The sequence below is a fragment of the Balaenoptera borealis genome (assembly GCF_965194805.1).
Source record: "Balaenoptera borealis genome assembly, chromosome: 6".
Lineage (NCBI taxonomy): Eukaryota > Metazoa > Chordata > Mammalia > Artiodactyla > Balaenopteridae > Balaenoptera > Balaenoptera borealis.
The window spans coordinates 353,313-368,143 of record NC_138863.1 but is presented as its reverse complement, the minus strand read 5'-3'; the positions used below and the strand labels follow the sequence as shown (position 1 = coordinate 368,143).

The 14,831-nt window shown below is 59.2% G+C and overlaps 1 protein-coding gene across 6 annotated transcripts in view; it reads left to right on the top strand.

Moving 5' to 3' along the window:
* The window catches only part of FARP2 (FERM, ARH/RhoGEF and pleckstrin domain protein 2), an 89,224-nt gene that overhangs the window by 73,795 nt on the left and 598 nt on the right, over positions 1-14,831 (top strand). For 4 of the 6 annotated variants that reach the window (XM_082396032.1, XM_082396033.1, XM_082396030.1 and 1 more), the window contains 12 exons: positions 1,706-1,795; positions 2,156-2,289; positions 2,625-2,706; positions 3,455-3,704; positions 4,542-4,672; positions 7,675-7,743; positions 8,296-8,385; positions 11,724-11,806; positions 12,649-12,767; positions 13,005-13,165; positions 14,169-14,276; positions 14,461-14,612. In XM_082396032.1, coding sequence (XP_082252158.1) covers positions 1,706-1,795; positions 2,156-2,289; positions 2,625-2,706; positions 3,455-3,704; positions 4,542-4,672; positions 7,675-7,743; positions 8,296-8,385; positions 11,724-11,806; positions 12,649-12,767; positions 13,005-13,165; positions 14,169-14,276; positions 14,461-14,612 — 1,469 coding nt within the window. The remainder of the gene's footprint in view (positions 1-1,705; positions 1,796-2,155; positions 2,290-2,624; positions 2,707-3,454; positions 3,705-4,541; positions 4,673-7,674; positions 7,744-8,295; positions 8,386-11,723; positions 11,807-12,648; positions 12,768-13,004; positions 13,166-14,168; positions 14,277-14,460; positions 14,613-14,831) is intronic. The other 2 variants (XM_082396035.1, XM_082396034.1) reach the window with 2 other exon arrangements.

The window sequence follows — 14,831 nt, the reverse complement described above, 5'->3', positions numbered from 1 at the left end:
CGGCCCTGAATCCTCCGCCTGGGGGAAGAGCAGCGGGCGAGCGTGCGGGGACGGAGCAGGACCAGGTGTCCGCCAGGTAGGAGAGAGTGGAGGGTCGGCCATGCACCGGGACCTTGACCAAGGCGGAGGCGGCTATCTGAGGTGTGCTCAGGGCGGGGTGGGGCCCTGCAGGGACAAGACACAGTCCCCGGCCCCGGTGGGCATGAGGCCTGTGCTTCGCTGGGAACGCAGCGCTGCCCTTCCCGCTCCTGAGGGTCCCATCACCGCCGACTGGCCTGTGGCCCCTGCAGACGGCCAGCGGCCCTGACGCAGGTTTAAGAGCCCCGGGGCTGGGCCACGGCAGCCAGCCTCGGGCTCTAACCGCAGGCACGGATAAAACGTACGCTGCTTGGCAATTTTAATGACTTCTGTGTGAGTTAGGCTTGATTGTTTATAATCACATACATTCATGTATGGGCAGACCTCGTATTATTGCGCTCCGCAGATACTGCTTTTTTTTTCCCTACAAATGGAAGGTTTGTGGTGACCCTGTGTCAAGTCTGCCAGCACCATTTTTCCAATAGTATTTACTCACTTTGTGTCTCTGTGTCACATTTTGATAATTCTCACAATACCTCAAACTTTTCCATTATTATTATGATTGTTGTGTCTGTGGTCAGTGAGCTTTGATGTTACTACTGCCACTCACTGAGGGCTCAGATGATGGTTAGTATTTTTAGCAATTAAGTAGTCTTTTTTGTTTGTTTGTTTGTTTTGGGGTTTTTTTGGCTTCATTGAGTCTTCGTTGCTGCCTGTGGGCTTTCTCTAGTTGTGGGGAGGAGGGGCTCCTCTTTGTTTGGGTGCGCGGGCTTCTCGTTGCGGAGCACGGGTTCTAGGCGCGCAGGCTTCGGTAGTCATGGCTCACAGGTTCTAGAGCGCAGGCTCAGTAGTTGTGGCGCACGGGCTTTGTTGCTCCGCGGCATGTGGGATCTTCCCGGACCAGGGCTCGAACCCGTGTCCCCTGCATTGGCAGGCAGATTCTTAACCACTCCGCCACCAGGGAAGTCCCAATTAAGTAGTTTTTAATTAAGGTATGTACATTGTTTCTTTAGACATAATGTGGGAGTTCCCTGGCGGTCCAGTGGTTAGGACTCGGTGCTTTCACTGCCATGGCCCCAGGTTCAATCCCTGGTCAGGGAACTAAAATCCCACAAGCTGTGCAGCATGGCCAAAAAAAAAAAAAAAAAAGGAGGAAAGACACAAGGCCGTTGTACCCTTAATAGACTACAGTATGGGGGAAATGTAATTTTATATGCACTGGGAAACCAAAAAAATTCATGTGACTCACTTCGTTGCAATATTTGCTTTATTGCGGTGGTCTGGAACCCAACCCGCTACATCTCTGAGGTGTGCCTGTATCTGTGTGTTAAGCAGCTACAGTCCTGTGAGTGATATCTGAACAATAATTTCATCACAAAACGAGTAATTAGCTTCACTATATGTTGCTGTTTGAACAGCAGTTCTTTTCTCAAAAAGAATAATATAAAATGAGAAAAACATCTGGGGGAGATACAGCTGGGCTTATGTCTTTACTTAGAAGTGACTCTCTCAGGAAGTGCACGTGAAGATCACATGACAGCGTTACCTTGAGCGGAAGAGATGGAGCGTTAGGACCGTCGGCGACGTGGCCGGCGCCACACGCTCACGCTGTCTGCACTTCTTGCAGTGTGCGCCCGTGGACGAGGCCTATTTCATAGCAAAGGAGATTCTTGCTACAGAGCGAACATACCTGAAGGATTTAGAAGTTATTACCGTGGTATGAAACCTAAGTCCTTTGTTGCTTTGATTTTCTTAATACTTCTTAAATCCGGGCCAGAGACAGAGCATCCCCCCCCCCCCACTGAGAAACGGCTCTTGGCCATTGTGAGACCTGCGTGTGTGTGTATGTGTACGTGTTCTGTTAAATGTATCTGCCTTAAAACATGTCTACGTCAGGTCAGAATATTGGGTCCGATTGTGAACCTGGGAATATCTCCCTTTGAAGCTTTTCACCCAGAATTGCTTTCTAATGTTGTGAAAACTGGCTGGTCAGCCGCGGCACTGGTGGGGGCCCCGGGGTCGGCGCCGTGCGTCGTCGGGGGCCGGGTCCCTTGGTCACCCTGAGCTGTCCCGGCAGTGGTTCCGGAGCGCCGTGGTCAAGGCGGACGCCATGCCTGCGGACCTGATGACCCTGCTCTTCTCCAACATCGACCCCATCTACGAGTTCCACAGAGGCTTCCTGCGCGAGGTGGAGCAGAGGCTGGCGCTCTGGTAACGCCCCGCGTGCCGGCTTCCTAGCTAATTCACAAGGGCCACTGTTCCACCGAGACGGCCAGCGCTAGTCCATAGGTAACGCCGCGTGCACTCACCCTACCCCAGAGGCGGGGACAGGAGCAGGCTCAAAGGAGACCCTTTTTTGCCTGGCCACCGCCGTTTCGCGGACGGCTGGGATGTGACAACTGCCTCTGTCGAGGATGGCCTCGCCCTCAGAGCCTCTCGGTGCTGGTCTTGCTGAGCCTGGGACCCGCCGTGGCCCTGGCAGCACGCGAAGCGTATCTCGCACGCTGTCGCGAGGTTTTGACCGTGTCTGTCCGTCTCCGCTCCAGGGAGGGGTCTTCCAGTGCCCAGGCCACAGGCGACCACCGACGAATCGGGGACGTCCTGCTCAGCAGCATGCTTCAGTTAAAGGTAGCGCGGGCGTGCGCGCGGCTCTCGACCTAGCAGCTGGCCGTGTGGCCGCCGGCCTCCCGTCAGGACGCTGTTCCCCGGAGAGTGATGCACGGGCAGGGCGGCTCTCCCCTCAGGAAGCTCAGCGTCCCGCGAGGACGGCATACAGCTCAGCCCGCGCCCCCCTCCGCGCGCTGTGTCCACGGGGACCGCCCTCCTCGGGACACGCCCCCCCCCAGGGCAGGTCCGCTGAGAGCCGCCTTCCGCCCAGCGCAGCGCTGCCGCCGGCCGCCACTCGCCCCGACGCGCTCTCCTCAGGATGCAGAGCGCTCCCCGAGGGCTGCGTCCCGCCTCAGGGCCCCTCAGGGCCGCGGGCCGGTGCAGCCGCTCCTGCTGAGCTCGACCCCGAGACGGGGCTTCTGGGCTCCCTCCCGTTCCCGGCCTCTCCTCGGGCCTCAGCGCTCCGGGCGGCGGCGCGGGTCGTGCTTCCAGCGCTCGGCGCTCTCGCGGGACCGGGACCGGTGGGGTCGCCGAGGCCCCGCCCCCGAGGCCCGCCGTGCCTCCAGGCCCCCGGTTTTGGGGGCGGGCGGTGAACGCGTCCCGGAGGCGGAGGCGCGCCGCGTGAGCTTAGGGTCCACATGCACGCGCGGCCGCCGGGCCGGCGGGTCCCCTGTGATGCCCACCGAGGCAGACCGGGGTCGGGCGAGACCTAACAGGGGCGCGCGGGCGGGGCCCGGGGGCAGCCGCTCAGCCGCCCCCCGCCCCGCAGACGCTCACCCGCCACTTCCAGAGGCTCCACGAGGTCCTGACGGAGCTGGAAGCGGCCAGCAGGCGCCTGCGGAGGCTGGAGGCGCTGCGCCGGGACTTCGAGCTGCAGAAGGTCTGCTACCTGCCGCTCAACGCCTTCCTGCTGAAGCCGCTGCAGCGCCTGCGCCACTACCGGCTGCTGCTGCGCCGCCTGTGCGCCCCCGACCGCCAGGACCCCGGCCGCTGCGACCAGGACCGCGCCGACCGCCGCGGTGAGTGCGCGCCCGGCACGCCGCCCCCGCGGGCACCCGGTCCTCCGCCCGCGGCGCCGGGGGGACGGGGCGGTGGTCGGCTTGTGAACCGCACGCCTGGGGGCCACGTGGCCTGAGGGAAGCTTCTGATGTCGGTGGGCTTTGTCATTCCTCGCTTTGGTGAGAGCGACGAAGGAATAAACCCTGACCCTTGTGACCTCAGATAGGACTGACTTCCAGTTGCAGCACAAACGTAGAGCAGGAAGTCACTGCTTCTCAGGCCGGGTCACCACTGTCTGTCTCTAAACGTACAAGGTGAAGAACTAGGTAGCCCTTCCTTCCACCGGGCCTCCCGGTGTCCTGAGAATAGATCAGATACTTTCTGACGTACAGGGAAGAAAACGGACTGTATGATGTGGACAGCGCCCTTCCTCTGCATCCTAAAAGCAAGTGTTTCGTGTTTGCCAAAAAGGAAGGGACAAAATTGCCCAAAATGTTTCCATGCATTTTAAGGGAAATGTGAAAGAAGAGCAGCACAGCTAAAACGAGGGCGGGCGACGCTGCTTTGCCCGTAACGTTAAATAGTTGTTTATAAAGACTGCCCCCTTTCTCTTCACCGAGCCTGAGTGTGAGCTAGTCAGCAGTTTGGGCCGAACAAGTCCAAGTTTCAGGTCATCTGCAGGGACCCACACTTGCTGTCCCTGGCAGTCCTGTGAGGAGTTTGCGTACAATGCTCTTGGAGTTAAAACCACCTTTAAATTGTCAGTTCCTGCCACAAACTGGTGGGTGGAGGGTTTCGTCCATGCCACCCCCAGCTCCCCTGCCCGGGCACCTGTACTGAGGGACCTCTCCACGCAGAAGCCCTCAAGGCCATCACGGAGGTGACCTCCACCCTCCAGCACAGCCTCGCCCGGCTGGAGAACCTCCAGAAGCTGATGGAGCTGCAGCGGGACTTGGTCGGCATAGAGAACCTCATTGCTCCCGGCAGGGTGAGTGGCTTTGAGAAAGTTCTGTGAACTGGTTACTTCACTGGTTTTAATTGAGATGTAATTCAAAATGTCTGGCTCGGTGGCTTTCAGTATATTCATGAGGTTGTGCAGCCGTCACCACTAATTCCAGAACGTTTTCATTCCCCCAAGAGAGACCCCATCCGTGTTAGCAGCCACCCCCGCCCCGCTCCCCGGCCTCCTGTCTCTGGACTTCTCTCCGGACATTTCATACACATGGACTCTCACGGTGTGCGGCCTTCTGTGTCTCACTTCTCTGACTCAGCGCAGTGTCTTCAAGCTTCATTCGTGTTGTGTGTTATGTTGGGGCTTCATTCCTTCTTGTGCCTGCGTAGTGTTCATTCTCTGGAGACACCGTATTTTGGTTACCTGTTCATCTGCTGATAGACACTTGGGTTGTTTCCACTTTTCGGCCATTGTGAATAGTGCTTCTGTGAACGTCACGTACAAGTCTTTGTGTGAACATGTGTTTTCATTTCTCCTGGGCACAAACGTACATACCTAGGAGTGGAATTGCCGGGTCACGTGGTTACTCTGTGTTTAACACTTTGAGGAATCGCCAGACTTGTCCACGGTGGCTGCACCGCTTTACGTTCCCACCAGGGGTACAGGATGGTTCCCACTTCTCCATGTCGTGTCTTTGATCCTAGCCATGCTGGTGGTACATAGTGGCATCTCTTCGTGCTTGTGATTTGCGTTTCCCTAGTGACTAACATCAAGCATCTTTTCGTATGTTTATTGGCCATTTCTGTGCCTTCTTTGGAGAAATGCCTATTCAACTCTTTTCCCCACCTTTTAATTGGGTTGTTTGTGTTTTTACTGTTGCGAGATTCCTTATCTACTCTAGATACCAGACCTTACCAGAATATGACTTGCAAATATGTTCTCCCATTTTGTGGGTTATCTTTTCACTTTCTTGGTGGTATCATTTACAACATTAAAGTTTTTAATTTAGCTGATGTCTAATTTGTCTATTTTTTCTTTGGTTGCTTGTGCTTTAGGTGTCATAGCTAAGAAACTATTGCCTAGTCCAAGGTATGAAGATTTACCCCTGTGTTTTCATCTAAAAGTTGTTTATGTTTTAGCTCTTACATTTAGAGCTGATCATTTTGAGTTTTGTATATGGTGTGAGATATGGGTCCAACTTTGCTCTTTTCCAAGTGGATATATAGTTGTCCCAACACCTTTGCTGAACTGTTTTCACTCCTTTGTCAAAAATCAGTGGGCCACGGAGCGTGAGTTCATTTCTGAACCTTCAGTTGTATTCCGTGGGTCTGTATGTCTCCCGGGCTGCTTACTTTCTGTCACTAATTCCTTTTGCTTTGGACTCGGGGGGCGCAGGTTCGATCCCTGGTCAGGGAACTAAGATCCCCAAAAAAAAGGGTTGCACAGGGGTGTTCCTGTCTCAGCACAAACGTAAGCGTGTTGCAGCGTGGGTGTATAAATCCTGTTTTGCGTTAGCCTTGTTAGAAGAAAGGTGCTGCGGGCGTGGGACCATGAGCTCGAAGAAACAAGACTAAAGAGACAGGAAGCTTTCGCCCTCCTGGAGCAGGGCCTTGGCCGGGAGCCAGGACAGCCCCTTTCCCCTCCCTCCCAGGGCTGCTGCTGGCTGGGAGCTCCTGGGAGGTGGGAGGGCTCTTGTTACATTGTTGTTTCTCTGAGTGCCCCGCGCAGTGACTTATAGATGGTGGCCCCAGGAAACTGTCACCAGAGGGGCAAATAAACAGGAGCAGCCACAGAGAGCAGGGGCCGGGGCGGGCTCCCCGGGGCGGCCTTGCTGCCGTCACCGCTGCTATTAGTCAGGGTCCCCGAGTCCCGCCTTAACCCCCGGGGTTCCTGGCCTCCCCGAGTGAAATGCGTGCATCAGTCAGAGACGAGACCACCCCAGTTACCTGAGCGCAGGGTCGAAGGGCAGGGCTGTGGACTGAAGGTGGGTGACGAGGCCCCGAGGGTGAGCGCTGCCAGGCATCGAGGAGGCAGGGCCTCGGGGAGCATACCCCCAAGGGCTGGGGTCTCTGGGGAGCGGCGGAGCTGGCCCTGCGACCGCGGCAGGAAGGCCTGCCAGCTGCGGCCCAGAGAGGGCAGGGGGCCGCCCTCCTCCTCCTGCAGGGCTGTCCCTTGGCTTGGGGCTGGTTTCGCATCTCGCTGTGTCCGTGAGGATTACTGGATGAGCTCTCCTCCCTGTGCCCTTGCTCAGGTCATCTGAGGGCTGCTAAGGCTGGGGTCTTGGGGCGTGTTCTCGGGGCACCAGCCCGTGCTGTTTGTCTGATAGAACAGCAGATGGTAGAAGAGTGCCCAGAAATAGTCCAAAGCGGACTGTTCGGGGCCCCCGGGACGGTGCTTCAGCCGGGGCGCAGGCAGTTAGGGATGTCGGACATCTGTGCCCCGGAGGCAGGTGCGGGGCCTGGCCCGGCGGTGAGGGGAGCCCCGAGTCCCGGGGGGAGAGGGCTGCCCGGGACACGGGGGGCTCCCGCTGAGCCTTAGCCCACTGGAGGGTCTCACTCTGGGCTGTAGCACCTTCGTGGCCTTAGGAATCCTCTGCTCAAGCGCCAGGGCGGCAGCTGACAAGTCCCCTGTGACGTTTGGTGGGAACCAGGTGTCCTGTCCTCCCTCCCATTCTCAAGCTGCCCCACCCAGCTTTTCTCAAGCTGAACTCACGTCATCTCCATGGTGGAACCTTCCAGAAGCTGCCCCTCAACAGTGCCCTTTGCCTTGTGTGCCAGCTCTCAGCGCAGCCGGCCTGTGGGAGCTCAGAGACCGGGCACCGAGTTACCCGACACCAGACAGGATGCGGTTGACTGAGGGGAGCAGACGGGAGGGAGGCTGGAGCGGCACGGCAGGTCCTCAGGCATCCATCCGGGCAGGAGGGCGCCGCAGATGGGCCCGAGGGGGCCTGCGAGGGGCTCGGAGGAGTGTGGAGGGTGACGTGCCATCTGCCGAGGTGCCCTCGGCCAGCACACAGGGACCCCGATGGTGTCTTGCAGGAGTTTATCCGCGAGGGCTGCCTCCACAAGCTCACCAGGAAGGGCCTGCAGCAGAGGATGTTCTTCCTGGTAGGTGCGATGGGCACGGTCCAGGCGGGCGGCCTCATTGTCAGGAGCCAGGAGAGGGTCGCAGAAATAAGGGTCCTTATTCCGGGTTCTGGACACCTGTCTGCAGGATGAGCAAAAGCCAGAAGGTAGAAAAATCCACACACCCGCGGCTGCAGGACCGCTCTGCTCGTGCCAGCGTCAGTTCGCAGGGCCTTACTCATGAGCCCAGAGGTCCTCCCAGCGAGTCCCTGCCGCCAGCAGGTCCCCTTTTGTCGGCTCCCTTCCTCGCGCCCAGCTAGTGGAGTCAAACCCCAGCCTTCCTGGGTGGGGGTGACTCTCAGGACCAGCCCCCCACCGCCTCCCACTGGCCCAAGAGGTCTGCTGGCCCATGTGGTTACTGGTCACCCCTGGCCGAAATGACTGTATGAATGAAACAAAAATCCCTTTTTTGCCAAAAACCTCCAGCAAACTGAGTAAGCACACAGGGCCCTTGGAGTTGAAGTTGGTCTGATTGTTAAGATGTTGAGTCCTTGTTACTTAGAGTTCACTCATCTGCAGCTTCTGGTCCCTCAGTTCTCAGACATGCTGCTGTACACAAGCAGAGGCGCCTCGGGGACCAGCCACTTCCGGATCCGGGGGCTCCTTCCGCTGCGCGGCATGGTGGTGAGCGCCCGGCGCCGGGCGGGTCCGGACCGGTGGTCGGGGGCCGTGCCGCGTAGCAGCTCCTGCTGGGCTGTTCGTGCCTTTTCACCCTGGTATGGCTGCTGTTCTTGGTGCTCAAACAGCCCCACCTGCAGCCCCTGCAGGGCCTCTTGACCGAGCCCAGCAGCCCCTGCAGGACAAGGCCCAGCTCCGCCGGGGACCCACCCACTCCTCCCAGGGGGCCCTGTCCTGTGGGGGGGACGCCGTGAAAAACCCGGGTCGGGCGCGGGGGCCACCGTGCTGCTGGAGGGGTTGGGTGCTGACACAGCTTTGGAAAGAGAAAGCTGGACCCCTAATTCTTAAGACTGTAGAGTTTTCACCTCCTTGATTTTATACTTCTCTCTTTTTTCTTATACTGACGATTTTGGTTTCTTTCGCCATCATAATTAGTTATTTCACACACGCCCAGCTTTAAAATGGTAAAACAGCACCACCGCTAAAGAGAGGGCGGGCTGCAGGTCAGGACTGGCCTCCGGGAAGCTCGCGGCGACCTCCCCTGAGTCGTGCTGTGTGGCCTCTCGTTTGCCCTTTGACCTCCACCCCGTGAAGAGGCGCAAGCTCTGTCCTCAGAGCTCTTGAGGGCCTGGGCCGCACCGCATGCTCTGTCCACACCACGTGCCGCCAGGGCGTGTCCGCATCCCCACCGTCTCAGTGCCGCGTGGCATGTTAACGTTGTCTCTGATGAGCAGGAATTCTTCGTCTTAATGTGATGCGGTCTGTCTTCTCCTCCGTGGTCAGTGCCTTCTGTGGCCTTGAAGGTCATGGAGAGACTCCCCCTTGAGTGTAGACTCGGCCTGGAACCCATCTTTGGGAACAGCAGAGATAGGCGGCCAGGTTCAGGTTTTTGCCATAAAGATGTGCCGTTTGTCCAGAACATCTTATGCGGTGGACACCTCTCTCTGCAGCCCTGCCAGGCCCCATCCAGGTGTAGGATGGGTGGGGTCCGACCCCTGTCCAGTTCCCAATTCCCAAAGCGTCAGCGCCGTCCTCCGCCCCTTTCTCCTTCGTGGCGTCTGGCCCTTCTCGCCGCCATCCGCACGCTGGGCACTGCACCGCCTTCCAGAGAGCGTCAGAGCCTCCACGGGTGTCTCTGTAACATTTGTTCAGCTTTTCCAACTCTCAGCAAACAGGGGTCAGTTTGAATGACCTCCCCTGCCACCCCTGGAAGCAGACCCCGTCTGCGTTAAAACTTACGCCTTGAGCGTAGGGAGAGGCTGAAGATGCACAGTGAGGAGCACCCGCCATCGTGCTGCCCGGTAGTGAGTGCTGTCGGCATTCCGCCGTCATCCGGGGGACGCCCTGCGCAAGCTGCTGTGTAACCGCACTGGTTTTGCTCGGCAGTTCATCTCGAACGTCCTCCCGTGTCCTCTGCTTCTGCCACCGGCTCAGGAGCCATGGGTAGTGGATTGGCGCGCCGAGCCCCAGTTTATTTAACCAGCTCCCTGCACTGGACGTTTTGGCTACGTCTAGTTTTTCAGAATTAGAAACAGCACCATTGGATCTTTCTACGCGTCCTTAGTTATGGCCTTGAGATAAACAGCCACGCGTGTATGTGAGCCTGGGGCTCCCTGTTCCCGCTGAGTGGCTGTGGGAGCGGCTGATCGGGTGGCCTTCCCTCCAGGCCCGTCTGCGCCTGCACCGTCCCAGCCTTGGGCAGCCCTGGCCGTCCACCCCGTCCTCCGCGCCCCGGGGACGGCCAGCAAGGCCGCTTCCTGCGCCCTCTGCCCTCCCCCAGGAGGCACCGGCCGCGTCTGTCACTCTGGCCTGTTAGCGTTTGTAAAGCATTCCTAAACCCTTCCAGGTCTCAGGTGCTTTCCAGGTACGTAATTCCCGTCACTTTGCCTGCAGTTCAGTGTCACCTCAGTGTTTATAAACTCCCTCCAGACGGGGATCGCGTTTGTCTTGTTCCTAGAATGGCCACGGGCACAGAGGCCCGACGAATACGTGTTGAAGGGGTGAACTTAGACGTTTTTCTGTAGTCAGTTTGTCCATCTTTTCCTAATTTAGGGTTTCTGTCCTTGGCACGGGCTCAGAAAGTCTTTCCCACACCAAGACTATGTTGGTGTGGGAGTTCTTTCCTGATGGGCTTACAGTTTTTTCTCGTTTACCTGATCTGCCTAAAATTTGTTGGTTTTGATGTTTTTAGATTGGGATGTAACATTTTCTCCTCCTATAGTCAGTTTTCCCATTATTTGTTGCATCCTCCATTTTCTCACTGATCCCAAAGTCTGCCTTTATCATATAAGAAATTCTTGTCTTTACACTTGGATTCTTTCTGAAGGCCCTGTTCCATTTCTGTCTGTCCCAACATCAGTCTACACTCTTCTAATTAGTGGCGGTGTAAGGGTTAGTCACTGTGTGGGTAACTTCCTTCCCTTGTCCTTCTTTTTAAACAGTTCTTTGCTCAAGTATTTAATTCTTCTAAATCAACTTCGGAGTCATTTGGACAAATTCCTTCAAGAAACACCATTGGCGTTTCTGTTGAAACTGCATTAAATTTACATATTGACTTGGAGGGGGCAGCTGACATCTTGATAACCTCCTGCTGGCTGCGCTCATGTTAGTTTCAGACCCTTTTAAGTCCAGTGTGAGGCTCGGTGGTTGGCGTCCCATGTTCGGGGGGGGGGGTCGCCTGTAACTGGCTGCTCCTGGGGACAGACAGCCAGCCCTCGCTCCTGACTGTGGAGGGAAGGATGGTGACTCTTGGCTTGTGAAAGACACCGTTTCCTTCTGTTTGTATCTAAGAGGTATTATCAGAAATAACATGTGGGATTTTGGCAAAGGTGTTTCAGCATGTGGAGGAGGATGGTCACTCTTCTCCCTTCGACTTTGTGACAGGGTGGGTTCCATCAGTCACCTTCCTCATTCCTAGAACAAGCTCACTTGGTCAGAGGACAGTTTCTCCTCTAGGTTTTTAGGTCTGATTAAGGAATACTTTGTTCTGGAGTTATTTCTCTTAATCTCTCATAACTGAGATTAGCCTGAATCTAACTCTGTTAGCTTTTGGTACCACTTTATAAACATGAATTGTCCAACTCCCTTTTCAACTAAAATGCTCAACATTTTTTCCCGTGCTTGATTTTCAGCTAATAGTGCTGGACCCACCAGTGAGTAGTTAGGTGCCCATGGCCCTCAGCTTGCCCACCTGGGCAGCAGGCGCCATGGCGCGGGGATCCCTCGTGTCTCCTGTAGCCCCTCGTAGAGTCGGCGTGGGCTTGGTCAGCACCTGTGTCCCGCCGCAAGCTCGGGCTCCGCCAGCCCCGCTCCTGGTCACGCTCTGCCTCCTCTCCCGTCCGCAGGTGGAAGAACGCGAGAATGAGTGGTCTGTCCCGCACTGTTTCACCATCTACGCCGCTCAGAAGACAGTCGTAGTGGCAGCCAGGTAAGGGCCTTCCGCCCACGTTCCACAGCCCAGTGGCCCTGGTCCCCTCTGAGTTGTGAGAGTGTCGCGGTCACGGGGACACACGGCCCCTTGAGCGCTGCTTCAAAGCTACGCGGCCGCAGGAGCAGCTTCACTGTCCGTGGGAGCTTGTGACCGTGAGACCATCCGCAGAGACTGGCTGTGACACTGCTGGCTGCTCGAGGGATGGGCCGGCGGGCTAGCGGGGGGAGCCCGGCGGGGCGGCCACACCGAGGCCTGGCGTCACTCGCCTCCCGCCCCGGAGCTGGGCAGCAGGAGCTGACTGGGCCGTAGCACAGTGGCAAACGGACGCTTTCCCCGCCCCCCGTGCCCTGTCGACAGCAAGGCGACCCGAGCTCCTGGCGGCCTGGACGCTGTGCCCGGTCCCTCCCCTGTGGGAGCCTGCGTCCCCAGCTTCTTCCGAAGGAGGCGTCGTCCTGCGTCCGGGCGGGCGGCGCCTGGCTCTCAGCTCCCGTCCTGCGGGGTGCTGGCTGACGTCATAGCACAGGGCGCTGGACTCCCACCAGGAAACCCTGGCAGCTTAATTATGGTCGAGGACCCAGTCTCATATTTCAGCTTCACAGCCCCAGAGACTTAAAAACCCGTTCCAGGAACAAAGTACCCGGTAGCGCACCCCCGTTCCAGCGTGGCGGATGCAGGCTGGGCCTCCCGCAGCGTCCTGACAAGCCCTCTGGACCCGAAGGACAGGGCGCACGAGGGGGAAACAGGCACCCTGACCTTCTGCCCCCCAGTGGGAGGGGGCGCGGCCGGGAGCCCCGGCTGTGGGCCCTGCCCAGCGGCTGAGCTTCGGCCCTGCCCCGCAGCACCCGGCTGGAGAAAGAAAAGTGGATGAGGGACCTGAACGCCGCCATCGATGCAGCCAAGAGCAGCGCCGACTCGGCCCTGGCGCCGCCGGGCGGCGTGCTGGGCCCCCTTCCCCGCGGTGAGCGCTGCCTGGGCCCCCGGGAGACAAGGAAGCTTTCCTGTGGGTGTCCCCCTGGTCACGGGCAGCCCGCTGGGCCCACGTGCTCTCTGTCCACAAGGGACCTTTCAGGCGGGCGGGAGGGGCGGGAGCTCTTCTGGCAGGAGCAGCGCGTGGTCTCGCTCCCTGCCTGCTGCTGGCCGGGGGGCGGGGGGGGGGCTCCCGTCTCCTCTGAGCGGGGGCTGACTTCTCTCCCAGGGCCCTCCGACGAGGTCTCTCTGGAGGAGTCGGAAGACGACGCTCGCGGGGCCCGCTGCTCCTCAGGGGGGCCGGGCCAGCACCGGGTCAGCACCGCCATGCACGTGTGCTGGGACCGCACCACCAGCATCTCCAGGGCCGACCGCAGCGCGGCCGTCGAGGTGCGGCCACCGGAGACCCTGCTTGTGTGGGCTGATGGGGCACCCGGGGTCCACGGTGGCGGGGGAGAGCAGCCCGGGTGGGCGGGGCCGGGTGGGTGCCGTCAGGAGCTCTCTCTGAAGGGCCTGTCGCCCCGGGATCCCGGGATGGCTGCCTCCCTCGCCGGGAGCGGCCTCTTTGCACCCGGGCCACCTCTGCCTCCACTTGTCCTGAGCTTCTGCCGAAGCCGGGGGAGGGACCAGCAGAGCAGGCGAGGAGCGCGGGGGGTCCTGACACGGCGGCGGGGGGAGCAGGGAGCGTGGCCAGCTCGCTGGGGCCTGCAAGACGGCGGAGTGGCCCTGGACACCGCGTCCGCCGTCTGTGCCACCCCGTCACGTGTCAGAGGTGCGGGGCCCTCGTGAGCACCAACCCTGACGGGGACAGAGGCCTGCGTCGTGGGGAGGGCCCTGCCGTCTGCGGATGTATTCGGTCCCGTGTGCCTCGCCCCAGAGTGAGGTACGAGGACGGAAGTGGTGGCACCAACCGGAGGGCACAAGGGCCAGCGCACAGCGGCGCCAGGACTCGGGGCCGAGCGGGGCGGCTCCCCCTCGCCCTGCCAGAGGGGCGCCACGCTGCGGGCCGGGACCAGGGTTAGCTGGCTGCGTGGGCCTCTGTTGACGGGGCACCCCTGTCCCCCACCGTCTGAGAACCTTCCAGTCTGGGCTCCGTGTCTGTTACAGGGGATTTGTGATGACAGGAAAGAAACAGCGTCATTCTACTTCGTTCTCCAGACTTTTTACCATCCTTCAGATTGTTAACTGCCGACGCGCAGAGCGTCCGAGCGGCACGGGGAAGGGCACCGCGTTCCCGTCAGTGCGGAGCGGAGCCAGGGAAGCCTGTGGCGGGTGATCCTGGGGAGACACCTGCTCCCAGGAGGCCCCTGCGAGGACGGAGCCCGCAGAGTGACTGTCTAGGGGCTGACGGTCCTTGGACATCCAGGCCCACAGGCTTTTCTTTTCCTTTCAGAACCAGCTCTCGGGATACCTGCTGAGGAAGTTCAAGAACAGTAACGGCTGGCAGAAGCTTTGGGTGGTCTTCACCAATTTCTGTTTGTTCTTCTACAAAACTCACCAGGTAGGGGTGCTTAACCGAGCCTGAGGGGGGCTCTGCCCTTGGCACTGCAGGACCGCCCTGCCCGCCCACTGCGCCCTCACGGAACCCCCTCGGTTCCGAACGAGCCTGGCCCCGCCGCCGCTGCCGTGTGGGGAGAGGGCCGGGGGCTGGGCGCGTGCCGAGCGCGTGCCCTGCTGCCTTCCAGGACGACTGCCCCCTGGCCAGCCTCCCGCTGCTGGGCTACAGCGTGAGCCTCCCCGGGGAGGCCGACGGCATCCACAAGGAGCACGTCTTCAAGCTCCAGTTCAAGTCCCACATCTACTTCTTCCGGGCTGAGAGCAAATACACATTCGGGAGGTAATTTCGCGGGGGGCTGCCAGGGCCCCCCGTATCTCCTCGCCTCTCCTGCTTCCACTGAGGACACCAGAGGCGAGTTTCCTGGGTCCTGGAAAGGAAGGGCCGAGCACTGCTTCCAGGCGTTTAACTGGCCCATGCTCAGTCCCATTCCGTCATTTGGGGTCATTCTTGGGAAGACAGTTGAGCACAAGCCCACTGGTCTGATGGCCAGAGCACGCC